At 37.4% G+C, this 27,064-nt stretch overlaps 1 protein-coding gene across 3 annotated transcripts in view; it reads right to left on the reverse strand.

Annotated features, from left to right (window-relative positions):
* Mon2 (MON2 regulator of endosome-to-Golgi trafficking) overlaps nt 1-10,871 on the reverse strand; it is a 116,536-nt gene extending 105,665 nt beyond the window's left edge. For 2 of the 3 annotated variants that reach the window (XM_078053218.1, XM_078053217.1), the window contains exon 1: nt 10,329-10,840. In XM_078053218.1, coding sequence (XP_077909344.1) covers nt 10,329-10,439 — 111 coding nt within the window. In that variant the 5' untranslated portion in view covers nt 10,440-10,840. Of the gene's footprint in view, nt 1-10,328 lie in introns of all 3 variants that reach the window. The other variant, XM_078053219.1, reaches the window with a different exon arrangement.
* Nucleotides 10,872-27,064: the final 16,193 nt, after the last annotated feature.

The following is a 27,064-nucleotide window of genomic DNA, read 5'->3' on the forward strand; positions in this document are numbered from 1 at the left end:
AATAAAAATAATTTAAAAACTTAATGAAAAAAATTTGAATTTCTCCTCCCCATCTCACACTCCCCTTTCTCTACCACAAATAAATTATAAAATGCTGCACATGAAATTACTGTTTTGTATTTGAGGAGACAGTTTTCTTTTTTGAGTATGAACAACCAAGCACTTATTACTCTTTGGTTATAGTTTTTAAATATTCATTCCTGTTTTCATAATGTGTATAAAATATTTCATCCCAACATGCTTAGCTAGCAGTAACTGCAATTCATATAGCATTTTATAGAACATCACAAGAACTGCACTAATATGTGAGCCACTGACTACATGTCACATTTGATATGTGGCCAGTTTAAATTGAGTTGTGTTCTATATGTAAAATACACACTAGATTTTGAAGGTTTAGTGTCCAAAAATGTAAAGTATGCTCTAAGTAAATTAATTACATTAGAAATAATATTTTGTATACACTGGGTTGAAACAAATAAATTATTAAAATTAAATGTCTGAGGTTTTGATCTTTATTTCCTATGTAGTAAACCCACTTTTATCACTGAGCTACATCCTCAGCCCTTTTTATTTGGAGATCAGGTCTTGCTAATTTGCCAAGGCTGGCCTTGAACTTACAATCTTCTTGCTCCATTCTCCTGGGTTGCTGGAATTATAGGCCTACACCAATGTACAAATCTTTTTTAACTTTTTTAATGCAATTGAAAATTACACCTATGGATTGACTGCATTTGTGGCCCACGTTATCTTTCTATTGAACAGCACTAACATAAAATATTGATATGTTATTTTCCATCACAAAAAGTCAGAATATGTTCAGTATCTAGAAACATGTCTATTTTGTATTTTATATTGGTCTGTATACCTCAAAAAATAATACCTTAATAGTCAGCAGATTAATGCATAAAATAAAGAACACATAGTAGGTAGGCTATATCATGTGTAATAGACCTTTTTCACTTTGTTGACTTCTAACAGGTGCAGTCCTTGCTTGTGTTTGAAGAATTCTCTATTTCAAGAATTTTGGTAGAATACAAAATCTCTGTTACACTACTAAAACTGAAAATTCCAGATACTTGATTTCCCACATGTCCTAGCAGACTATGCTTACCCAAATAGATGCATCTATCAGGGATTTTGAATATGGAGGATAGTGGCACAGAAAAGTTAGAGACAAAATAATTCTTTCCAATAACAGCAACAGTGAAAGCAACGTCTAGTTTCAGAGGGCAGCAGAACCAGTGGTGGCATGGAGTGACCAACAGTATCAGTAGTGCAATCAATATCATCGAATCACTATTCATCAGACAGCAATAATAGTCCAACCTACATGAGTTTTGCTGTGGTTCCAGCTGTTTACCCTCCCCTTGTTAGTTTACTTTTTCTATAACTGGCTCCATCTATTCTTCTACCAATTCTGTGAACCACTCATTGTCCTATCAGTAAATTTTATTTCAGCTTAAATCAGCCATCCTCAGCTTTCATGCTCAACTAAGAAACACAATAGATACACTACAACTTCTAAAACTTTAAGAAATGGAAATGTCCCAAATTAACAAGGCTACTAGCAGAAAAACACAATCAAAATCAAATTCTTCAGGGGAAAAATTGGTTTTCTAATTATTTGAGGCAATACATGTTAGAGACAGGGAGCTTACAAAAAATTCTGATGCTCAGTCTGCAACTCATTCCAATTGAATCAGAATGACTGCTAACAGAAGTCATATATCAGTACTTTTAAAAATCTTCAGTTGATTCTAATACACAGTAAAATTTAGGAATCCTCTGCAATACTGTAAGAAAGAGATAATGGTAACGGTACAACTGAGGTGGTAAAAAGTGGCCAGATTCTGAATATGTTTGAAGATTTGCAAATCACAGCACATTAACTATTGTAAAAATAAAAGAATACTGAAATATAGACATTATTACGCATGCTAAGTAACAGTCACACATCCTATTTCAAACTCTCTGGGGTAAATGTCTTATTGGGCCAGGAAAAGTTAATCTGTAGCCACTGAGATTTCCCCCACCATCACTTTCAAAAGTTTAACTTCCTTCCCAGTATAGCACTATATACCTTGAATATGTCCAAATTCAGTATTTCAATTTGCTTCTGTGTCAACCAAGATTTGATCAACTAAGCCTTCAAGAATATCAATGCTATCTGTCCAGAGTCTGTCACACCTTTACTTTTGCAACACTGGGTATTGAACCCAGGGGTGCTTTACCACAGAAATAAACCCCTAATGCTTTTGCCCGTTTCCAAGACAGGCTGGCTTCAAATTTGTGATCCTCCTGCCTCAGCTTCCCAAACTGCTAGGATTACAAATGTGTGCCACATGCCTAGCCTGAAATCTTGTTTCCAAAAATCTGTCCTGTGACATGCTAGATGTTAGATGTCAACAAAGATTTCAAATTTGACAAACACTGTTTTGATTTCTTGAGAAGAATAAGTATTGATACATGACATTTTTAACAAATTTTTTTTAATCAAATAATAAGGAGAAGGAATAGTAGTATTTTTAAGTAGTCTGAAGTAGTGTTTTTGTTTGTTTGTTTGTTTGTTCATTTGTTTGTTTTTGATTTGGGGGATTTTGGTGGTGATGTTGTTTGCAATATTGGGGATTGAACCCAGGGGCACTTTACAACTGAGCCACATCCCCAGCCCTTTTTATTTTGAGACAAGGTCTCACAGGTTTCACTACATTGCCCAGGCTGACAAGTAATATTTAAAAAAAACATAACTAGAACTGGGCAAGGTAACACATGCCTGTAACTTGGGAAGTTCCCAGCAACTTAGGAAGCTGAGGCAGGAAGAGAGCAAGTTCAAAGCCAGACTCAGCACTTGGAGCGGTCCTAAGCAACTCAGTGAGATCCTGTCTCTAAATAAAATATAAAAAGGCTGGGGATATGGCTCAGTGGTTAAGCACCCTGAATTCAATCCCTGATACCCAAATAAATAAATAAATAAAAATAAAAGATATAATGAGAATTTTCATTCCTAAATTCAAGGAATTGACAAAAGATTTTTTGTTAGCTATAATTAGACCTACACCATAGCTCCTCATTTTGTACATGCAAGTCTCTAATGTCAGAAGTGAAACTACAATATCTTATTCTCACTGGCATCAATTGTTTCTGGAAAGTTCCACTAGCAATGTTTATTGACCACAGGTATATATATATCAAGGTACCCTAACTACTGTAGTATTATTTCATACCAAAGCCTAGCCTAGCCTACCATTTTTAGAGTATTCTGTATGACAGAGATCTTCAGAGTCAGATTTCCATCTATTTACCAAGGATTATAGGTGTAAAAAGAGTCTTTAATTCTTGCATTAAAGTATCTGCTATTTTGATCATATACAATGTAGAGAACTAACATACTTACATAGTTATTTTTTCCTAAATTGAGGAGGAGGAAAAGAGAAAGAAAAGTGGCTAGTTCTAAAACTTAAATAGATTACAGAGGTTAAGATTAAAAAAAAGATAATAAGCAGTCTAATATATTTCTGAGAACATTGATGAGTTGGGAAAAAGATGTAACTCCCACAATTAATATCAAGAAATATTTGCATCTTTTTTCTCAATATCCTTTGTGGACTCTTCCAAAAACACCTAGAATATCCCTGGCCTCATTTCTCATTCAATATATTCTTTCTGGGTAATTCCTAGTTCCATAGTTTCAATTGAAGACTTCTAAACTATATTCCTTTTTTTTGGGGGGGGGGGTTCTGGGGATTGAACCCAGTTTTAACACTGACCTACATCCCCAGCCACGATTATTATGTTTTTATGTTGGAGGATCTGTCTCAGTTGCATACAGCCTCTTTAAGTTGCTGAGGTTGGTCTCGAACTTGTGATCCTCCTGCTTCAGCTTCCCAAATCATTAGGATTACAGGTAAGCACCACCACACCCAGTTAATTATTTTCCTTTCTTGAACTGTCTCCCAAACTACAGGACTTAACTAACCAAAATGCTTAAAAGGTACCTTAAATTTAAGATATTAAAAAAGATGTCATCATCTTCCTTTAACCCCAAACTCCAACTTCTGCCAGAAAAAAAAAAGTGTTTCTTCCTATAATCTGTTTTCTGAACAGCTGCATTACCCATCCCATCACTGATATCTGGGCTTTCTTTTTCATCCTACGTATTAAACCAGCCACAAAGTCTATTTGGTTAACATATCTTGTAGTCTTTTTCTCTCAAATCCCACTTCCACAGTTCAGTTCAAACTCATTTTCAATCTAAAGGGATCTGTCTTGCCTACAATCTTGTCCTTCATATATTCAGTTTCTCAGCTTTTCAGTTGTTCCCCTGACCTACCTCTACTAGTGTTTCTGAAAACCAAATAGTGTAAGGACTTCTTTTAAAAGGGGTGGGGTGGATATTTTAGCCTTGCCCAGTCACTGAATAACTTTAATATATGTAAATACAATAAGAAAAATTTTTTGGTCTGCAGGTATAGCTCCATGATAGAGAGTGCATGAGGCCCTGGGCTCAATCCCCAGCACAAAAAATAACAACAACAATAATAAAAACAGAAAAAAAAACAAGAAACCTTTTTGATTTTGGTACTAGAGATGGAAACTAGAGGTACTCTGCCACTGAGCCACATCCCCAGTCCTTTTTTCTTTCTTTTTTATTTTATTTTATTTTATTTTGAGACAGGGTTAAATTGCTGAGGCTGGCCTTGAACTGGTGGTGATCCTCTTAGCCTCCCATTGCTGGGATTACAGGCATGTACCCTCACAGTCAGGGGGGAAAAAACAAAAACTTTTTATAGTTCTTAAATTACAAAGCCAACAAACTCACAAATTAAATCCAAACCGAAATTAGCACTAATGTAACAACACTATTCTGAAATTGAACCACTGCTAATGATATGAAGATAGATGTAGCCTTATGGCAGCAGATTCTTCCAATTTGGTACCCTTCTAGTATCATAAGCAAAAATCATTTCTTCCAACCCTGTTTTCTACAACTAAAAAAAAAAAAAAAAAAACCTTTCCACTTTATCTATAATTTATACCTGTGCTTTAGCCATCTCATTATGAGTGTTTCTCTACTCTTAGCCTTTTTTTTTTTTTTTTTTTTAATTTTGAGACAAGGTCTCACCTCACTAAATTATTGAGGCTGGTCTTGAATGTGTGATCCTCCTGCCTCAGCCCCCTGAGCTGCTGGGATTATAAGCAAGTGCCACTGTGCCCAGTTGTTTCTCTAATTTGACTATAAGTCATGAGGACAAAAAATGCACCTACTTCATTCTTCTCTCTCTACATTACGAATGTCTACCACGATGCCTTTCAAACAATAGTTTCTACCTGAATAGAAAAAAAAGTTCTAAGTAGTATCAGAATCCAAATTCATTTATAATCAGGGGAGGAGAAATGATTTTACTGTCTCACTAACAGAAAACTCCAGAGGAAAACAGCCAGAGAATCACACCATCAGGGCTGCTGTTTCACTTCTCTCACCCTCTTGGTTCTTCTTTGCTTATGATACTCTAAGGGTAACAAATTGGAAGAATCTGTATGGATAGGTGCATCCCCAGGCTGCTTCCAATCTTTACACAAAATGGCTGCAGCTATTCTATACCTCAAATTTCATGACACTATCTAGAAGAGAGTCTCTTTCAATAGATTGAAAAAGAAAGAAGAAGGTTTTCCTCCCTAGGAGCACTTACTGACATTATGTGACTTGGGCAGCAATAAAGGTGGGATGGCAGAGATGGGAAGAATTTCAAATAGACTAAGCTACTCAAGGTACCATGGAAATAGGAATGAGATTAATTCATCCAAGTTCAAAGGGCTAAAAATGACGGGAGAGTGCAGAATACCATCAAAGGTAGCAAAAAGGAATAAATGCTATGGAAGGAACTAACAAATGCCCACTACTAGAACTATATGCAGATTTACTTTTTAAAAAATTTTGTTTTTAAATATTACTTCCCTTCACAAAAGCTCCTATTCTGGGTTTGTTTGTTTATGGTCGGGGGATACCCAGGATCAAACTCAGGGGTGCTCCACCAATGAGCCACATCCCCAGCCCTATTTTGTATTTTAGACAATACTGAGTTACTTAGCACCTCACTTTTGCTGAGGCTGGCTCTGAACTCAAGATCCTCCTATCTCAGCCTCCCAAGTCGCTCAGGCATATGCCACCACACCCTGCTCCTATTCTATTTTCAACACACATTTTTCACAACTTCTATGAGAGTAAATGTTCATATTTAAACAAATTTACCAAGGGTCCAAATTAATTATCCATATGACACAGCATGAAGGAAGAGCAAAAGGAGAAATGTGAAATTCAAGTTAATGGCAATTTGGTTAAAATAATATACTTATTAGACATAGGGATTTAGTATGGTACTGCCTGAAGACTTAGATGGCAGGTAAATAAAAAGACCATAAATCAGGACTATGGTTGTGGCTCAGTGGTAGAGCACTTGCCTAACGTGTGAGGCACTCAGTTCAACCCTCAGCACCACATAAAAATAAATAAGTAAAATAAAGGTATTGTGTCCATCTACAACTAAAAAAATTTTAAAACAAAAGACCTTAATTCTTTTCCTAAAGAACAATATGCTCATAAAGCAACTACTACATTGAAACCAATGATTGTCTTCGGTAATTGATTACATACCTAAAGTTTTGAAAAAACTTTTTAATCTATACTCTCCCTTCCACTCCTCTCAATACAAGCAACCTCCTGTCTATCACTACAACCACTTCAATAAGGCAATCACCACTTTTGAAAATCTGCCATCTTTGCATCAATCTTGCAATACCTTCTAATTCTTCCCAACAATACTGCCAAGATAATGTTACTAAATATGAATCTGATGACATTACTCTTTTTAAAGAGCTTTAATGGTTCCCAGTCATCTTCGATATGAAATGTATTTTACATGGAACATAAATATTATGGGCTAATTCCTCTGCCAAGAATGACCAACCCCAACATTTTTAATCATACTACTACTAAACTTAGCTCAAGAATTACAAACTTTCAGTGAGCATGATGGTGCACACCTGGAATCTGAGCAACCTGGGAGGCTGAGGCAGGAAGACTACAAGTTGGAGGCCAGCCTCAACTTAGTGAGACCCTGTCTCAAAATAAAAAATAAAAATGACTGTGGATGTAACAGCTCATGGTAAAGCACCCCTGTGTTTGATCCCAGTACCACAAAAAAAAAATTTTTTTTTAATTTACAAACTCTCAGATTACACTTCCAGGCTCAGTTGGCTCCCCCTTACCTGTTACTACTGCATAGTGCCCACAAATAGGAAATGAACAAAAGTTCTCATTCAAGAAATACACAAATATAAAGCTTTAGAGGTCACTATCTCTTAAGGCCATTGAATATTAATTACGTAAAAGTGTCTTTCTGAAAGGTTTTAATGCAAAGAAAAAAATATTATACAAATGTTTCCAAACAAAGTGGCTGCTTCAGTTGTTCTGCCCTAAAAATGGGAGGGGGGCTTGAAGGAAAAGAAGCAGAAAAATAGGAGAAATAATAATTGCTATTAATATTATTTAATAACTATCTTTATTATAAAGTAGCAGACTGAAATTATAGCCATTACAAAACAACTTAATATTCAAAGGATAGATACATAAATGAACATAATAAGGTAAGGGTAGAAAAACTCCAAAGGTAAAAATAAGACACTACCCTTTATCAATATGTTTTTTCTATAAATCTTTGTTTTTGTAACAAATTTGAAATCTTAAAACTCAGCTTATTAATTAAAAATAAAGATTTACAGTCAAGTACCATGGCCAAAAAAAAAAGTAGAAATTATTTAAAACTTGCAATAAAGATTAAATATAAAATGTCTTACTTCATTGTAACTTATTTAAAAAGTATCCCTTCCAAGTACAATGCAATTAGATTTGTAATATGTTCTTGAGTAGTTCAGAATGAGCATTTTTCAGGTAACACCTGTAAGCATACTGGGAGAATGTTAACTAGCAAAGAAAAAAGGAAAAGCTTCTCACATTTAGAAAGATTTTGCCTTAAGATCTACCTAGCACCCAAAGGGAAAAATAAAGCTCCAAATATTATGGGCTAATTCCTCTGCCAAGAATGACCAACCCCAACATTTTTAATCATACTACTACTAAACTTAGCTCAAGAATTACAAACTTTCAGTAAGCATGATGACATTTTTTAAGGAACTTACCAGTTCCTTAAAAAACAAAAGCCAAATTTTGGCATTACCACTAATTTACCAAGAAGTTTAAATTAGATCAAAATATTCATGAAAGTGAAGTATTCCTCCTTTAAAAAAAATCATCACTATTTAGCTAATTACTTCATCCTTGTTTTAAGGCTATGACACAAAGTCATTTTTCAGTTCCTAAAGCAGGAACGTAAGCATATGTCACTGGTAAAGGAGTCAAGATTTTTTCAGTCAACAAATCCTAACAGAGTATGTATACTACATACAAAATTATGGTAAGAATTACTCTTACTTTAACATTATCACAAAGACTGGGTGTAATTACTAAACATGTCTTTAACCAGCCTGAAGCAAAAGCTAATTAGCTTTAATGAAAAGTCCTAGGATTAGGAATAGGTTGAGTTCTAGAACTTTACTAATGACCTGTTTGGAACTCTGAATGCATGTTCCAATAGAAATAATTTAACAAATAGTTAATTAAATTCCCAAATTAGCCTACAAAGACCTACAATATAAAGGGACCAGAGTTTTTATATGAATTCTTAGAACTAGGAACAATAAATTTTATTACTTATTGTTGAAATTACAAAACAGGATTTGGAATTTTCTAAATGAAAGCATATTTCTCACAATTAAAAATAATAATTCTTGAGGCTGGGGTTGTAACTCAGTGGTAGAGTGCTTGCCTAACACATGTGAGGCCCTGGGTTCAATCCTCATCACTACATAAAAAATAAAAATAAATAAATAAAGGTATTAAGTCCATTTATAGCTAAATATATTAAATAATAATAATTCTTTAAAATTCTTTAAAACAGCCTAATTCCTCAAAATTACGTTATAACTTTCAACAAATGATACAGTGAAAATAATGAAAATCAATATCAAGGCAAACTATTATCTGAAATAAAACATATGTAATAGCTATCATGCCAAAAGGGGTACATTGATTAGGTAGTATTAGATAGTGTTTTCTTACTTTATTTACTTATTTATTGTGTGTGTGTGTGTGTGTGTGTTTACATTATTAAATACAAGAAAGAGTCTGTTAAAGAATGATGGAGTTAGAGCACTTATAGTAAAATTAGGATTCCTTAGAAGCCTAAAATCAAGTTCTAATTACAGAATATTTATAAGGATAAAACAAATAAATATAAAATCCCTTGGTGAACTCTTAGGGCAAATAATAAGTGAAACTGCAGGTATTCAAAACTATATTTAATAGAAATAAAAATTAAATAATTACCTTTACAACATCACTGAAATGTCTTATTCAAAAAAAGAGGAAATTTTAGATCTTTTTAAAATTTAAAATAATTAAGTGGCATCTTAATTTAAAAAAAAAAGCCAATAGTGATTAAATTTTAAATTCAATTCAGGAACTATTTGGAGCTTTTATTTGTGTAAATTTTTAACGAGCTATCTAACAACACCCTTTTAATCTGACCATTTGCCACACATAATCTTATATAACCACATTTTACCCGTTTTACAGCTGAAAAAAAAGATTTTTTTTTGAAGCTCCAAGAGGTTAAGTAAGATGTAAGGCTAGAACTTAAATTCAGGTCCATTTGCTTTGACTCTAAACCCAACTGTCCACCACGGTACTGTTCATAACAAGAAGGTTTAATTAACATGGTTCCTGTAGGTATCAACACTGTCTATAAATTAGGTGGGTCTGGATAATCCGTTAATAGTTCATGGGATTGATAAGAGATAAACTGAATAACACATACCAACAAGGAAAGCAGTTTCCAATCGAGTGTTATACTATACAAGTGAGAAGCACAGATTTCACAACAGTGATATCCATTCTTAGGAATGAGAAACAGACATATAAGTTTTTCAATTCTGGCTTGGCCTGTCCCGAGTTTGAAAAAGACCCAAAAAGCTGAATTACTGAATTGGCTCACTCCATCAACTTCATTCCTAAATCAGGAGGACAAGAGAGTGGAAAAAATCAAATCGCCCCAGACCTCTCCGACACTATAAAAAGTCGGTACAAATCACCTGCAAAGGTGAGCGACAAATGAAAATCAAGACCGGACTGGAGGCTGAGAGAGAAGGACTGGGTCTAAGAGGACCAAGAAAGCTCGCGGCGCCTTCTCCCGACGTCGCCCAAAGCTTACCTCCTTGACAGGTGGGAATTTCTTCTTGCACTCCAGTGACAAGGCCCGCAAGTCGCTCTGCATATTCTCCAGCAGCTTCTTCACCGCCTCGGGGCTGTTGGTGCCAGACATGATCACTCAAGGTCTGAGCTAATTTCAGAGCCGCACAAATAAGCTGTGGCACTGTCAACTCCTTGGGTCGCCTCCAGCCCTTCCACAGCCCGCCTCTCGGGCTCCGCAGGGGCTCTGCCGGGCCTGGGCTGCGAACCCGGAGCGAGCCCGAGCGCCCCCCGCAGCCTCTTTCTAACACCCCCGGCTCCTCTCGGAGGCGCCCCCGCAGTCGCCCAGTCTCGCTAGGCTCCGCCAGCGCTGGCCCAGGAGCCCACAAGGTGGGCACGTCCGTCCCACGGCAGCGGGGCCCCGCCACACCGGGCGTCACCAGCCAACCTGGCAAGAAGCTTCAGCGCTGGCTCCCCAGACTCCCCAGACTCGTCGACGCCATTAGCCGAGGCGCCCACAATTCCGCGCGCGGCCGGGACACGTCAGCTGCACTTCCGGGTGCCGCGGCCACCGCCCCCGCCGCGGCCAACCCGGGCGGTCAGCGGCTGGCAGGGCAGGGAGCGCGGCCGGACTCCGGCAGGTCCGGTTCCGGGTGGCAGCGCCCGCCCCAGCCGCACCCCCCCCTCCGGCGTCCTAGTAGACTTAGGGCAGAGTCTGGAGCGCCGACGTATGTTTAGGGACAAATGCCTCCGTAGGGCTCCAGGGGACTCTGGCGTAGCTCTGCGTGTGGGGGTCTGACGTTTCTGTTTTGGTGTGAATAGTTTGCTTCCTTTTGAATTAATTTGAATTTGTCTTATCACTCTTCGTTTCTGCCTTCTCTGAATCCCTGGACTAATGTCCCCAAATCAGCGCCCACCTCCTGTTAATTATTCCGCCCCCCCCACCCGTGGACCTAAATGGCAAGCCCGCCATTGAGTCGTTAAAGCGCCATCCGTGCTACTACTGCGAAGTCGGCTCTTACGTTATCTGTAAAATGGTCAATTAAACTGTCCTCGGTTCCATACCCTCTGCTCCCTGATCAAGCACAAGACGAAATTCCTCTAGTCTGCCCTGTCCTTTTTTAACATTGGTTTCTCTCCCACTAAAAGAAAAGTTTCAGGCGAGTGGGGCTTCCTATTTTTTTTTTCCTACTTTTCTGTTTTCGTACCTAGTGTTTCACCAGAGCCTACAATAGCACGTAGTAAGTTGAATGAATGAATACCCTTTTAAAATCAGGGCTTTGAGGCTCAAATTTAAAAGCCAGCATAAAAGCCCTTATTAGATCTGAGGTGCCAAATAAATGAGAGGTAAAAGCTAAAATCTTCGTATGTTTCTCCGAAGATCCAGGTTAAATCTACTTTTACCCAAAGCATTTCTCAGTTGCCGAGCAGAGAGTAAGATAATTTCACGTTTTTTCCTTCTGGCAAGCAAAGCAAGGAAGATAAAGTTGGCAGATGAGGTACTAGAACAGCAGTTTGAATCATCTGTGCCTAATACACAACCTGTAAGAAATGGTTGAGAAATCCTGTTTTTAAGTTTTATGTAAATTTAAGGGGGGGGGGCTCAGGTGACAGACATTATTCTTGAGGTCCCAGGAGATTTTTATTTTTAATGAGCCAATAATTGGACTAGTAATCTAAATCCAAGCTTCCTCTCAGGGTCTTTCCCTATGTAGCCAACTTTTTGTTTTAAATTTTTGATTCTTATTGTTAATAGCTTTGGCATTAACAAAATTATCTTTGAAGTCTCTTTCTTGGGTTTTTTGTTGTTGTTGTTGTTGTTTGTTTTGTTTTGGGTGCCAGGAATTGAACCCAGGGGCAGGTAACCCTTGAGCTGAATTTTTTATTTTGAGACATGGTCTTCAAGTTGTTAGGGCCTTGCTAAATTACTGAGTCTGGCTTTGAACTTCTGATCCTACTGCCTCAGCTTTCCCAGCCACTGGTATTACAGGCATGCTCCTGCTAGAGTCTCTTATATCTCTATATTTATACAGAGTTGAAGAGAGCACAGTTTAATTCACTAGCTAAAAACAATATATAAACACAGGCATGGGTGGGATATGCCTGTGAGATCAGCTACTTGGAAGCTCAGGCAGGAGGATTAGATCCCAGATTCCAGGCCAGCCTGGGCAATTTAATGAGACCCTGACTCATTAAATTAATATCACTCATAACTCAGTGATATTAGCATGCATGAGTCTAAAGGTGTTTGGGAAACTGTTTGCAGAGATATCTCTGGTGCTGGATTTGATCTCCAGCATTGCATAAAAAATAGCCCTGTATTGCTGGGTATGGGGACCTATGGCTGTAATACCATTGGCTAGAGAGGCTGAGGCAAGAGGATCTCTAGTTCAAAGCAAGCTTCAGCAACTTAGTGAGGCCCTAAGCAACTCAGTGAGAATGTCTCTAAATAAAATACAAAAAAAGGGCTAGGGGTGTGGCTCAGTGGTTCAATCCCAGGTACCAAAATATAAATAAATAAAATGGCTCTGTATTTATATATGCCTAGAGAGCTTGTACTGCCCCAGAAACAATACATGGCTTTATGCCGATACCAAACAAGTTGCCAGAGATTAAAAAAAAAAAAAAAAGAAAGAAAGAAAAAGGTTTTCTTCTTCAAGTTAAAGAATTAGCTATGGCTGGATTGTGGCTCAGTGGTAGAGCACTCACCTAGCATGTGTGAAGCCCTGGGTTCTATCCTCAGCACCACATAAAAAATAAAAAAATAAAACAAAGGTATTGTGTGGGAGGCCAACCTTACGGGTGACTGAGTTACATTCCCCAGCTGGGTGCTGAGGCTCTCAGTCACAGAAATGGGTGTGTCTTGCTACAGCCCCATGGGTGAAGCTATGCTCACCTGCTCCTTTGTAATATAACCCCATTGCCCTGTTTAGGATAGAATCTTCCATGGAAGTGCCTTGTGTGTGTCCCTTCCTCTTACTATGCCCTTGGGTGTGGCCTACCCAGGTGTCAGTCAACCTGCTGAATGTGGACATCAGAAAGATAGACTCAGCCCCCTGAAACCTGACCCCTTACCTTATTTGAATAGCTTCTCCTCAATAAAAGGGGTCAGCACGTGCTCTCCCTCTCTCTCTTTCTGCAGACCCTTAAGGTCAGAGGAGCTGTCACAGCAACCCCAAAGAAAAAGGTATTTGTGTCTCTTGTGTGGTTATTTCGTGCAGCCCAGTTAGCCCAGTTTAACTAGAGTGACCCCTGAGCCTTTTAGTCGAGAGAACAGAAACCCGGCAGTATTGTGTCCAACTACAACTAGAAAAGTTAAAAAAAAAAAAAAAGAATTATCTAAATTTGGGAGTTAGCAGAATCATTTGCCTTTTAGTAGCAAAAACAAATAACCCCAAAGACCTAGGCATTAGACCTGAGACCCTGCGACTACTAAGAGAAAAAGTAAGTCCAAATCTCCATCATGTCAGCTTAGAAACCAAATTCCTCAACAAAACTCCTAAAGCACAAGAAGGAAAATCAAGAATCAATAAATGGGATGGTATCAAGCTAAAAAACTTCTTCACAGAAAAGGAAACAATAATAATGTGAAGAGAAATCCTATAGAATGGAAGAAAATCTTTGCCACCTGCATCTCAGGTAGAGTATTAATCTCCAGGATATACAAAGAACTTAAAAAACTTAACACACACACAAAAAGAAAAGCTATTCAATAAATGGGCAAAGTAACTGAACAGACACTTCACAGAAGTCAACAAATATATGGAAAAATGTTCAACATCTCTAGAAATTAGAGAAATGCAAATTAAAACTACACTGAGATTTCATCTTACTCCAGTCAGAATGGCAGTCATCAAGAATACAACTAATAGTAATTGTTGTCAAGGATGTGTGAAGGAGGTATATTCATACATTGCTGGTAGGATTACAAATTGGTGCAACCACTCTGAAAATCAGTATGGAGATTGCTTAGAAAATGAATGGAACCACCACCATTAGACCCAGTTATCCCAGTCCTTGGTCTACACCCAAAGGACTTAAAATCAGCTTACTGTAGTGACTCAGTCACATCAATGTTTATAGCAGGTCAAATCACAATAGCTAAACTATGGAACCAACCTAGATGTCCTTCAACAGATGAAGGGATAAAGAAAATGTGGCACATATACACAATGGAATATTACTAAGCCATAAAAATGAAATTATGGCATTTGCTGGTAAGTGGATAGAACTGGAGGCTATCATGCTAAGTGAAATAAGCCAATCCCAAAACACCAAAGGCCAAATGTTCTCTCTAATATGCAGATGCTAATACACATTAATGGGGGGAGGAGAACAGAAGTTTATTGGATTAGACAAAGGGGAATGAAGGGAAGGAAGGAGGGATGGGAATAGGAAAGAGAATAGAATGAATTGGACATAACTTTCCTATTTTCATATATGAACACACAACCAGTGTTACTCCACATCATGTACAACCACAAGAATGGGAAGTTATACTCTATATATGTATAATATGTTAAAATACATGTGTAATTATACATGTACAATATGTCATGTATGAATAAAATTCTAGCAAATCAAATACAAAAACATATCAAAAAGATAGGGCACCATAATCAAGTGGGATTCATCCCAGGGATACAAGGTTGGTTCAACATATTAGAAATCAATAAATGTAATTCATCACATCAATAGACTTAAAAGATAAGAATCATATGATTATCTCAATAGATGCAGAAAAAGAATACAACAAAATACAACACCCCTTCATGTTCAAAACACTAGAAAATCTAGGGATAACAGGAACATATCTCAACATTGTAAAAGCTATATATGCTAAGCCCCAAGCCAACATCATTCTAAAAGGAGAAAAATTGAAAGCATTCCCTTTAAACATTGGAATAAGACAGGGATACCCTCTTTCACCACTTCTATTAAACATAGTTCTTGGAACACTGGCCAGAGCAATTAGACAAAAGAAATTTTGTCTAAAATAATATATAATCACAGTTACCTTATATTAGACAAAGGCACCAAAAACATACATTGGAGAAAATATAGCCTCTTCAACAAATGGTGCTGGCAAAACTGAAAATCTATATGCAACTAAATGAAATTAAACCCCTGTCTCTCACCATGCACAAAACTCAAAGTGGATCAAGGACCTAAGAATTAAACCAGAGACCCTGCACAGTAGAAGTGAAAGTAGGCCCAAATTTCCATCATGTTGAATTAGGCCCAGACCTCCTTAATATAACTCCTATAGCACAAGAATTAAAATCAAGAATCAATAAGTGGGATGGATTCAAACTAAAAAGCTTCTTCTCAGCAAAAGAAACAATCAGTGAAGTGAATAGAGAGCCTACATTTGGGGAGCAAATTTTTACCACACGCATACCAGATAGAACACTCATCTCTAGGATATATAAAGAACTCAAAAATCTTAACACCAAAAAAATCAAATAACCCAATCAATAAATGGGCCAAGGAACTGGACACTTCTCAGAAGATGATATACAATCAATCAACAAATATATGAAAAAATGTTCAACATCTCTAGCAATTAGAGAAATGCAAACCAAAACTACCATAAAATTTCATCTCACTCCAGTCAGAATGGCAGCTATCAAGAATACAAACAATAGGACTGGTGTTGTGGCTCAGCGGTAGAGCCTCGCATGTGCAAGACCCGGGTTCGATCCTCAGCACCACATACAAAAAATAAATAAACAAGTGAAATAAAGGTGTTGTGTCCAACTACAACTAAAAAAAAAAAAAAAAAAGAATACAAACAACAAGTGTTTGCGAGGGTGTGGGGGAAAAGGTACACTCATACATTGCTGGTAGGACTACAAATTGGTGCAGCCAATCTGGAAAGCACTATGGAGATACCTTGGAAAACTGGGAATTGAACTACCATTTGACCCACCTATCCCACTCCTTGGTTTATACCCAAAGGACTTAAAAACAGCATACTACAGGGACACAGCCACATCAATGTTTATAGCAGCACAATTCACAATAGCTAAACTGTGGAAGCAATCTAGATGTCCTTCAGGAGATAGATGGATACAGAAAATGTGGTATATATACAAAGTGGAATACTCTTCAGCATTAAAATAAAGTAAAATCATGGCATTTGCAGGTAAATGGGTGGAGTTGGAGAATATAATGCTAAGTGAAGTTAGCCAATCCCCCAAAACCTAAGGCTGAATGTTTTCTCTGATATAAGGATATTGATTCATGATGGGGTTGAGGGGGGGGGCATTGGAGAATTAGATGAACACTAGATAGGGTAAAGGGATGTTAAGGTAAGGGAGGGGGCATGGGGTAGGAAAGACAGTGGAATGAGATGGACATCATTACCATAAGTACATGTTTGAAGACACGAATGGTGTGACTCTACTTTGTGTACAACCAGAGATATGAAAAATTGTGCTCTACATGTGTAATATGAATTGTAATGCATTCTGCTGTCATGTAACAAATTATAATAAAAAACAAGTAAACTTTAAAAAAACAAATATGCAGATACATATTTTGTTGTCCAGTATGTCAAAAAATACTTAATACTGTCAAAATTGTAGCAATTTTTAGCATTTATAAATGTTGGCATGGGTGTAAAAATCATCTGTCAAAAATCAGCTGCAAAATCTGTCTTTATTGAAAATTATATCATTAATTTGCTGACAAAGTTGACCTTTTGTTACTATAAATAATGTTTTTTCACAGCATTAACATGTTACTTAAGCTTCAGTTTCTAAAGTGAAAAAGCCCTAAGAGTAATTCTCTAGTAACTCTGTTGGTTACTATCTGGGTAATTAGTAAATGACTTAACTAGAGTTCTCTAGTCTTCACTAATCCTTACTATATAACTTCTCCACATCTTTAAAAGAAGAAAATATACCTTCCTCATGAGGTTAAATGAGATATTGGCAGATAAAGTAGAATGCCTAGCACAAATTAAATTTTGAGTTTTTTTAACTCTTATTTTTTTATTATTATTATCATTATTATTGGTACTAGGGATTAGAAACAGAGTCAAGTGTTTTAAATGAGTGTTAGAAAAAAAATTCTGATGGTCATTGCACTCTTTCTAAAGCAGAGTTATTATCAATGGATTTTGTTCCTAATATTCAACCTTCTAGTTGAAAATTAGGAAATCCATGTCTTTTTCTGAGCCCTTGGTATGAATCTTTTACAAAATGTATTTATTTAAAAATATATTTAACAAGAAGCAAGTATCCATATGTAATAAGAAAAAACTTACCTAATATCATTCTGGGTTTTTGTTTTATTTTATTTTATTTGTTGGTACCAGGAATTAAGCCCAGAGGTGTTTTACCACTGAGATACATCACCAATTGTTTTTTTTTTTATTTTGAGACAGATTCTTGCTTAATTACTGATGGTCTCACTGAATTTCTGAGGCTTTCCTCAAATTTGCCATCCTCCTACTTCAGCTTGCTTAGTTGCTGGATTATGGGCACACACCAGCGCACCTGGCTCTAATGACATTCTGAAATATCTGTCTTGGTTTAATGATGAAATATAAATATTACTCATCTAGTTGTTCAATCTCTCAGATTCTAACATCATTCACTTATTCTCCTCTTAAGCTTTTATTTCCTTAGATATTAGTGTTTTACAGAATTCTATTCTCTGCTCTCTTTTCAGTTTATGCTATTTCAGTGATATTCATATGAATGGCTTCAATTACCATCACTCTACTTATTTTATCCTGTGTAATTCTCATGGTGACAAATACCAGTGGAAGGTTCAGATTAACAGTAATACCACAACACAGACATCACTTAGGTTTACCTATCTAGGGCATTCACAAAAGAATTAGTTGTAATATCAGCTGAAAAATGCAAGTGCAAACTTCTATACCTTCAAAATATGTAGACCTTGTGGAATGCATAACATCAAACCTCCTGGAAACTTAACTTTCCCCTCTACATAAACCCGGATTGATCTTATACTAGTCTTCTCTGGGTAGCTCGTCAGTCTCAGTTATGTAATGTAAAATATTTCACAGTACAAAAGGTAATTAGACATGAAAAAATAATTTATTCTCAACTTCCCTAGACCAACACAGCCTCATCCAAGTATATTACTCAACTTAGCACAATGGGAATAAAACAAGAAGCTGTTACTTCACTATCTCTGAGAGTCCTGATGTGAAGCCCTAACACAAACTTCTAACTCCAGAGTGCTTATCTAATTAAAATCCAGACATGAACATTCAACTTCCTATGGATATCTCTACCTGGAAATCTCATTAGCACCTCATTTCTCCCTGAAAAATGAGTGAGTCCTCATTATACATTGTGTTTCTCAAAGAAAGTCACCACCATCCATCTAGTTGCCTAATCAATAAACTAACAGACTTGATTCTTCCTGACCTCTCATCTACTACATGTAAGAGTAGTCAAATTATTTTGATTTGTCCTCCTTCATTACTTTCTAATTCATCCACTTTTCTCCATTCTCAGTTTACCAAAGAGCTCTTCTACTATCTCCTGGCCTCTGGTGCTTTTCTTCTTTCTTTGTATAGTTTAGCTTCTATCTATCTACCATATAAATTACATGCTTTCTCTTTATGTATCACATTCGAATTTGTTAAGGGAAAGAAACTAAGTAGTTCAGCATGTGAAATGTACACGGAGTATTCCAATTTGACACGCTGTTTGCATGACCACCTCCTAGGTCACAAAAAGAATACAAGTCAGCTATACTCAGAGCCTGGCATATCGATGGTCCAAATGGCTTCTGATGTGGTCAGGTTTGTGATTTCATATGGTTCAGAACATGGGCATTTATGATGAAGAAAATGCATCAGTGATCTATTTATTTATATGAATTAATAATAATTTTTACTTACAGATGTATAGATGATTTTTTACCCACTTTTGGTCATATATTATTTATAATTTAATTTTTCATGTATGTGGATTAAAATTATGTTAAACACATAATTAATACCTATTATTGGACTAGGGATGTAGCTTGGTGGTAGAGCACTTGCTTAGCATGTGTGAGGCCCTGGGTTTGATTCCTAGTCTTTCAAAAAAGTTCATAAGTATTATTAATTTAAAATTTATTTTTAGTTAACCTCACTCTATCATCATCTTTAACTCTCTAGCTCTGAATTAGTTTTACTGAGATTAATTCATTTTTACAATTTCTTTTCTCAAACAATTTTACTTAGTTCAGAAATGCTAAGTTTTTAATACCAATTAGTATATACTATCTATGTATTTCTTAAAACACACTCTCAAAGCTTCAATTTTCAGAATTAAAAATTATAGCTTACAAATGGTCTAAATGACATACAAATGAAAGATTGCAGACGAATGCTTAAGAAAATGTTATAAAAGGCAAATTATGAATAGAGAACCTATAGTTTACTATTTAAAATATTATCTTCTAGATTAAGTTGCTTATCTATTTCTTACACTCAAATAATTTTAAACAGTTTTTCCTGTCTTTATTGTAACATAATAAAAACATTAAAATGATTCTTATATGTGGTACATCAAAGGTGGGTCCCTGTTGTGTGGAATGACAATAATAATGAAGAATGAAGGATATGGTTTTTGACAAGACAGACATCTTTAATACAAAACTTAGCTGATCCTTCCTGAAATCATGTATCACTCAGCCACTGGAGAGCAAATAACCGCACAAATAGATTTGTTATGAAAAAGCAGAAGCAGTGTCACTCCCAATAGATGTCCTTCACTGCTGGCAGCTCAGTGAACATTTTAATCAGCAAAGGAAGGAGAGGGCCATATACAGATATGCAAGATTCTTTCTGTGATACAGAGGTAGAGATGGAAGTCCAGCACTCCACAGCAGTGTGTTCGAGGTCTGTAGGATTGCAGACTCATTCTTTAGTTGTGATGAATTCTCTGGAGGTATTTACTGTTAACAACAAATGATACTGGTTGAAAAGGTGTTTCTTCTAATAATTCTGTTATTTTTGTATCACTTTAAGAAAATCTTGTTTTCTTTAGCTTGCTTTCAGCCTTGTTCCTGAGATAAAGACCACATTGTCTAAACATCCTTAGCTCCCTTAAATCAGCTCTTTCATTGTCAGATCTCACACCAGAAACCACATTAATGGGGGCATTAGGCCAGACTGACTCATAACCTTCATTCTGAAACCTCTCTGGACTTGCTTCACACATATGATTATCCCTGGCTCCAGCCTTATTCACTATGTTAAGGTGTTCCCTGGAAGTAGACCCTAGAGACATTTGTGTTCAAGTGTTTTATTAAGGATGTGTTCTCTGGAGATACCAGCAAAATAGTAGGGGAAGCAGGGAAAGAGGAAGACACCAATCAGATAAATAGAGGGCAGGGGAATTTTAGGGAGCCTTTTAGGTAAGAGGGCTATTTCACACAAATCAGCGATTGGCTGAGGGCTCCCCCAGACCTCTTTTCACTTTGTGTACGTGAGACAAAGAAATTAGAGAATCCCAAATGCAGTATTTTGAAGGGAAAAAAAGGGAGTAGAGAAGGCCAGAATAGGGACCACAGAAATGACAAAAGGGACAAGAATCTGGGTGTAATGCTCACTGCACTGTTCTTACTGGGCCATGTTCAGTCACTGAAGTGAAAGTCATTCACTCGTCTCTTCCAGGTTAGCTCATCTCTGAGATCTTCTCACCCTGACTTCTACCATTGGAGCAGTGCTCAATAGAAATGCTTTAGTACAGTGGTTCTCGACTGGAGGCATTTTTGTCCCTTCCTCTTCCTACTGTCCCTGCACTAAGACATTTGACAGTGTCTGGAGATATTTTTGATTGTCACAACTTGAGGAGCAGAGGCTAATATCTTCTAGTAAATAGGGATAATGCTCCATAGACAATGCATAGGTCAGCCTCTCCCCACCCTCTGCTGCAAAGAAGTATAGATTCCAAAGGGTCAGTGTGTCAAAATAGTGTTCTGATAGTTATATCACTGCTTTGATCTCCTATGCTTGAAACCCTGATTTGTAAACTGTCTGGTACTCCAATTCTCTAGTATTATTCTTATTAATCCCCAGACTCCTCCCCAGATGGAGAGTTTGTCCCTGATCCCCAGCTCCACATCATACCCACCTGCCTGAGTCTCAGAATGTTGCCTGGATGTAGGCCCTCTGGACCTAGGTGCTTTTCTGCCCATATGACTGAACAATCAGTTCCTCTGGCTAGATCTTCTTGAAGTTCAATGATCTATTCTGAATATTAATGTCATTTGTTGTTTGTTAATGTGTTTTTAGATATCAAGAGCCGCCTTCCTGTCTAGACTTCTTATGGTTGTGGTTCAATCTATTCTCTTCTGGCTTTTTCTTCCCACTTCTCAACCTACTGCTCTTTCCCCAAATGGGAACATACAGCTTCATACTCCCATCCTTCCTGGTTAGCCCTGTCTCATTTCAGTCAACACATCTATGCCCAGCTGCTTAATCAGGTCCACAGCATATGCTTTAGAGTTATGAAGCCAAACATAGAGGTCAGAAACCACATTGTTTTAAATCAACATTTCCTAACTGAAAAAAATCAGGAAAGAGACAGGTCAAGCAAAGCAGCATTCAGACTATGTTTTGTTCTATAATACCTCCTCTAAGTCTGAATTCAGAGAGAAAATAGTTATGGAGTGGCTGTGAGGGAAGCTCTATACTGTGTTTATTATCTCATTTAATTGAATCTTCACCAAAAAATCCTGTGAATTAAGAATTACTATTTCTGTTTTATAAATGAGGAAACTGGAGCTGAAAGAAATTAATTCGCTTGCTAAATGTCCTCCAGCTAAAAAGTGGTGAGTCAGGATTCCAACTTAGGTTTTTGACTCTAAAACTTGTCCTTAATGTATTTCAGGAGTGAAAGTTGTCTCATGGATATTCTGGTAAAGCTTGAGACCTGTCTCCTCCCTTAATCTATTTTGTGAACATCTTATTAATTGGAAACTTCCTTTCAAATTTAATGTTTGTTTAGAAAGAAAACTTTAGGTTTGTCTTAGCACTCAAATGTCATAGCATTTTTCTACCTAACACATATTCTATTTAATTATAATTTTATTTGTCTGTTTTCCCACTACATACCAGTTCTTCGGTGGAAAAGCCTATGTATTATCTGTAACCATATTCCTGGCAGTAAATATCTGTTCCTGTTTACATGGATCCTTGTTCTTAATCATAGAGAAACAAAGGCATTGAGAAAATCATCAAGGCAAGAATCTGAGCAAAGGAAAAGAAAGTAAAGAACTGGGGGTATAAGCACTGGGTAGCTTGCATCCACAGAGAGGACTAAGGATAATCTTATACAAGTTAGAGTTTCCTTATACCTGCCACCATACATATTTTCCCACGTAACTGCCTCCTTCCCTTAAGAAATATTTGTTGAGTGAGTGAATGCTACAAGTAAGATGATGTTTCTGTCTTCAGATTTTAATACTTTAACTATAAAAACAACTTTTTGTGGCATATGGTATGTGCCAGAAGTAAATGGCTTAAATCTTTGAAATATAGCTTGATTCACAGACAAGAGTTATTATTATGATTCTTTGTCTTATTTTATTTTTATTTTTTTTGCACTACTGGGGATATAACCCAGGGTCACTTTAGCCCAATCTATATCCCAGTCCTTTTATTTTATTTTTTATTTTGCAACAGGATCTTGCTAAGTTGCCAACACTGGCCTTGAACTTGTGATCTCCTATCTCAGCCTCCCAATTTAGCTGAGATTGCAGGCATGCACCACCAGGCCTGGCCCAAGAATTCTTCTTGAGACCAGTGAAATCAATATAAAATTTCTGGCAAAGTGCTTAGGCACTTGACTGGTACTGAAAAAGTATTATCTCCCTATCCTCTTAATACAGAGCCAAGAATAGTCAGTGAATATTTTCCCTCACTACATTATGCACTGAATATTATATATTTTCAGTGTAAGCTGTTTTGGGGAAGTTAGTTTCATTTAAAAAATTATTGGCAATGCCAGAGCTAAGTCAAATGTCAGAGTGGGGAGCTCATAGCACATTACACTTTGTGGAAACACAAAGAAAATGAGCAAAAACTATTGGAATCAACTTTGTCAGAATGCTGGAAAATAGTCAAAAGTTTACTGGACTCAATCCAGAAGGAGAGTTTATCAATTAACTTATGAAAAAAAAACACAGATTTTCATATTATTTTGCAAATTTTTCAATTATTGATTTCTACTTTTATATTTGCTCTTTCTTTTATTCTCATTTCTTTTGGGTTTGCTCTGATTTTCTTTCTCCAGTTCTTGGATTATTGTCATTTGCTTGATTTCCATATCTCTGGAACCCTTAATTCTCTAAATGACAACCTCTGCTCTAGGCAATATTTTTCATTTTAGGTATTTGAATGTAGAATTGAATAGAAGCAAATAGACTAAAAAACTACTTAGTTCTTACCAAACCTTATTGCCAGAGAAACAAGCTCATAGCAAACAGATTATTGAGCCCTAGAACAATCACTGTTTCCCAACTTGTACCAGCAACAAGTGGGCTGGGAAAGCTGTGTAAGAAGGGCAACCTCTCCATTACCCTTCTCAGATATAGTCCTAGAGAGTAGCGGGCAGAGCCAGGAACTTCAGAGGACAACAGACAAGGGAAATCTTCCCAGAGAGCAAGATCAGCTGGGGTCAGATGAATCAGCAAAGAAATTTTACTGCCAGGGAAGGAATCTTTCATCTTCCTTTATAGTTTGAATTATTTTATAAATGAGGGTTATTACTGTTTTTTTTTTCTTCTCCACTGTTGTACATTAGACAGCTTGCCTTTTAGTTGCCAGGTCTCTATAAAAAGGAGGTCTCTTATGGATCTGATGGTGAAGACAACATCATCCAGAGAACCTGAATTTTTATCTGAATGCAGAAACTGGGTAAAATATGAAGATTGTTTGTTTTTTTTTTTTTTTTACCTTCTTCCTTTCTAACATAAATCTACTTTTATTTAGGATAGTAATTTGCCCAAGTAGAGGATTATATTTTCTAGTCTATATAGTTGGATAACATGACAGTTAAATTTGTACAGAGGGATGCGAGGACAGCTGGTAAAGCCTGGTTTCTGGTGCGAAGGTGTTTGCAGATGAGATTGGAATATGGCTTGGCAGACTGAGTAGTGAAGACCTGCCTTCAATGTGGGCCATTACCAACCAGTTAACTGGGGCCCAGGATGGAAAAAGAAAAGGCGATAAGGGTCATGCTTTTCCCTCCTGCCTTTTTACCTCAGAGCTCCAGATTCTTCTACCTTTGTACTCTTGGACTTGCACAAAAAGTCCTTTGGCCTCTGACTGAAGGCTATTCCATCACTTTTCCTAGTTCTGAGGCTTCCAGATTTTGATAGAGACATCCTACTAACATCTCTAGTTCTCTGGCCTGCAGATACCCTATTACGCTACCCATCAGCCTTCATGATCACGTGAAACAATTACCCTAATAAATCCCCTCCAATATATTCTATCGGCTCTGTTTCCCTATAGAAAACTAATACAGATATAGACAAGTTCGAAACTCTGGTCAATTGAGATACACGCAGAGGTCAATAGGTAGGATTTTGGGAAAACTCAGCTGAAGTGTTGTTTATTACCTGAAGAACAGATTCGATGATGGAACCTCCAAACTACCATCTTGTGATCTTAAAGGTAGAAACAGCTTGCGGCCCAGGTTCGATCCTCAGTACCACATACAAACAAAGATGTTGTGTCCGCCAAAAACTAAAAAATAAATATTAAAAAAACTCTCTCTCTCTCTCTCTCTCTCTCTCTCTCTCTCTCTCTTTTTACAGAGTACAAGTTTGTTTATTTGCATTGCTGGGGATCCCTACTGAGTAGCATTGATTGACACATTCTTATTGATTCTTTAGTCCTATGTAGCTTCAAAGTTGTCTTCCTTGTCTTTGGCATGGTTTTCCTTTAGGCCCTCAGAGCTTGTCCCCTTAACTACTGTAAAAACCTGGGTGCTGAGGGCCATTACCAAGTAGGAATGACACATCGAAATTTCCTTGCCAAGCGTACCCCATGCTGCTTAGAGGACATTCGATGGGACATTGCATGCATGCTTTAATAAGGTGACCTTGCTCAAGGACCAAGGTGGATCCGGGTTTAGAGCTGATCAGGTTTGAGGAAGTAACCGGCTCCTTGAGTTTAAGGCGTTGCCAGTTTAAGATAATGGGTTTTAGGGAAGTTAGAGATTGAGGATTATTGCTGGGATTAGGGTGTTCCTGCTGCTTGTTCCCGTTGAGTTCTCATGAGATTAAAATGGGATTTGGAGATAGCCTCTTGGAGTAGGTGAATTGTGCGGGCAGACGGAAAACGTGATTGCCCCTGGACCTGTGTGGAGGCGGTGTGAGAGCGGGAATAAAGAATTGCTGTTTGAACCTACAAAGCTGTGTGGTGGCTCGTGATTCTGGTGCCCAGCCGAGACCTTGGCACCTGGGAGCTACTCTTTCTACCATGGCTTTGCCCCTGCCCTAGTGGTACTTAAACCGCTGCTAATGGGAACATCTAGAAAATGAAGGATGCATGAAACCCTTCAGTGTCACCCATGCCTGCAGGATGCAGCCTCAGGGCTCCAGCCCAGCTCACGGTCTTCTCTTGTCACTTTTGACATTCCTGTCCCATAGCTTCCTGTTCCAGTCATACCCAACCTCTGACAATTTGAGAAGTCTGAAGCTTCCCTGTGTCTGGAGGGGCCTGTGCGCTCAACCCACACTGCTTCTCCTCAATGTCCCCCAGCCCTTTCCATGGCCCACTTTTTTTTTTTTTGGTACTTAGGACCTTTTGACACTGAGCTAGAGGGTCTAAGTTACTGGCAGTGTTGAGATCAGCCTCAAACTTGGATCCTCTTGCCTCAGCCTCCTGAATTGATGAGATCTTAGGCATGCTCCATCATGCCTGGCATCTGCAATTTATGTATTTATTTATTTGTTTTTGATACTGGGGACTGAATTCAGAGGCGCTTTACCATTGAGGACTGAACTACATTGTCAGCTTTTTTTTTTCTTTTTTTCTTTTTTTTAATTTTGAGACAAGATCTCAAAATCTCAAGTTGCTGAGGGCCTTGTTAAATTGTTGAGGTTGGCCTCAAAACTTGCAATACTTCTGCTTCAGCCTCCAGAACCAGTGGGATTATAGATGTGTTCAGGTAGAGTGCCTGCCTTGCATGCATGAGGCCCTAGGTTCAATCCTCAGCACCCACAAACCAATCAAACAAACAAACAAACAAACCAAAACATACAGGAAGATGTATGTGGGTTTTATGCAAATACTATACCACTTTATGGAAGGGATGTGAGCGTCCTTGGATTTTGGTATCCACAGGGGTCCTGGAACAACCCCTTTGGCTACTGAGGGACAACTATATAATAAAAACAGGTTCATTCATATTCACTAATTGTCTGTCTCTCTCTTAAAAAAAAAAGCCTATCTCCTGTAAGACTCTGTACAGCTGTTTATTAGCCCTTCATTGCCTCTTTCCCTGGACAACCACTATTTTGGGGAAACTAGCCCTTATTGTTATTGAGCTACTCCAATACTGGCCAAGAAGGAAGAGACTAGGTGATAATGCTCTCTGTTCCAGACATATTAGGAATTAAATTGGAAGAAAAATAGGTTTTATTCAAAGCCAGCTTTGAAGGAAGATAGAAAATATCTATGGTTTCGAAATCCCATCTTAGAAATCTCTGAAGGTTAGTAGAATTTTAAAGGAGAAGATGCAGGGGTAGTGAAGTAAAACAAAA

This window comes from Ictidomys tridecemlineatus, chromosome 6, assembly GCF_052094955.1.
Source record: "Ictidomys tridecemlineatus isolate mIctTri1 chromosome 6, mIctTri1.hap1, whole genome shotgun sequence".
Taxonomy (NCBI): Eukaryota; Metazoa; Chordata; class Mammalia; order Rodentia; family Sciuridae; genus Ictidomys; species Ictidomys tridecemlineatus.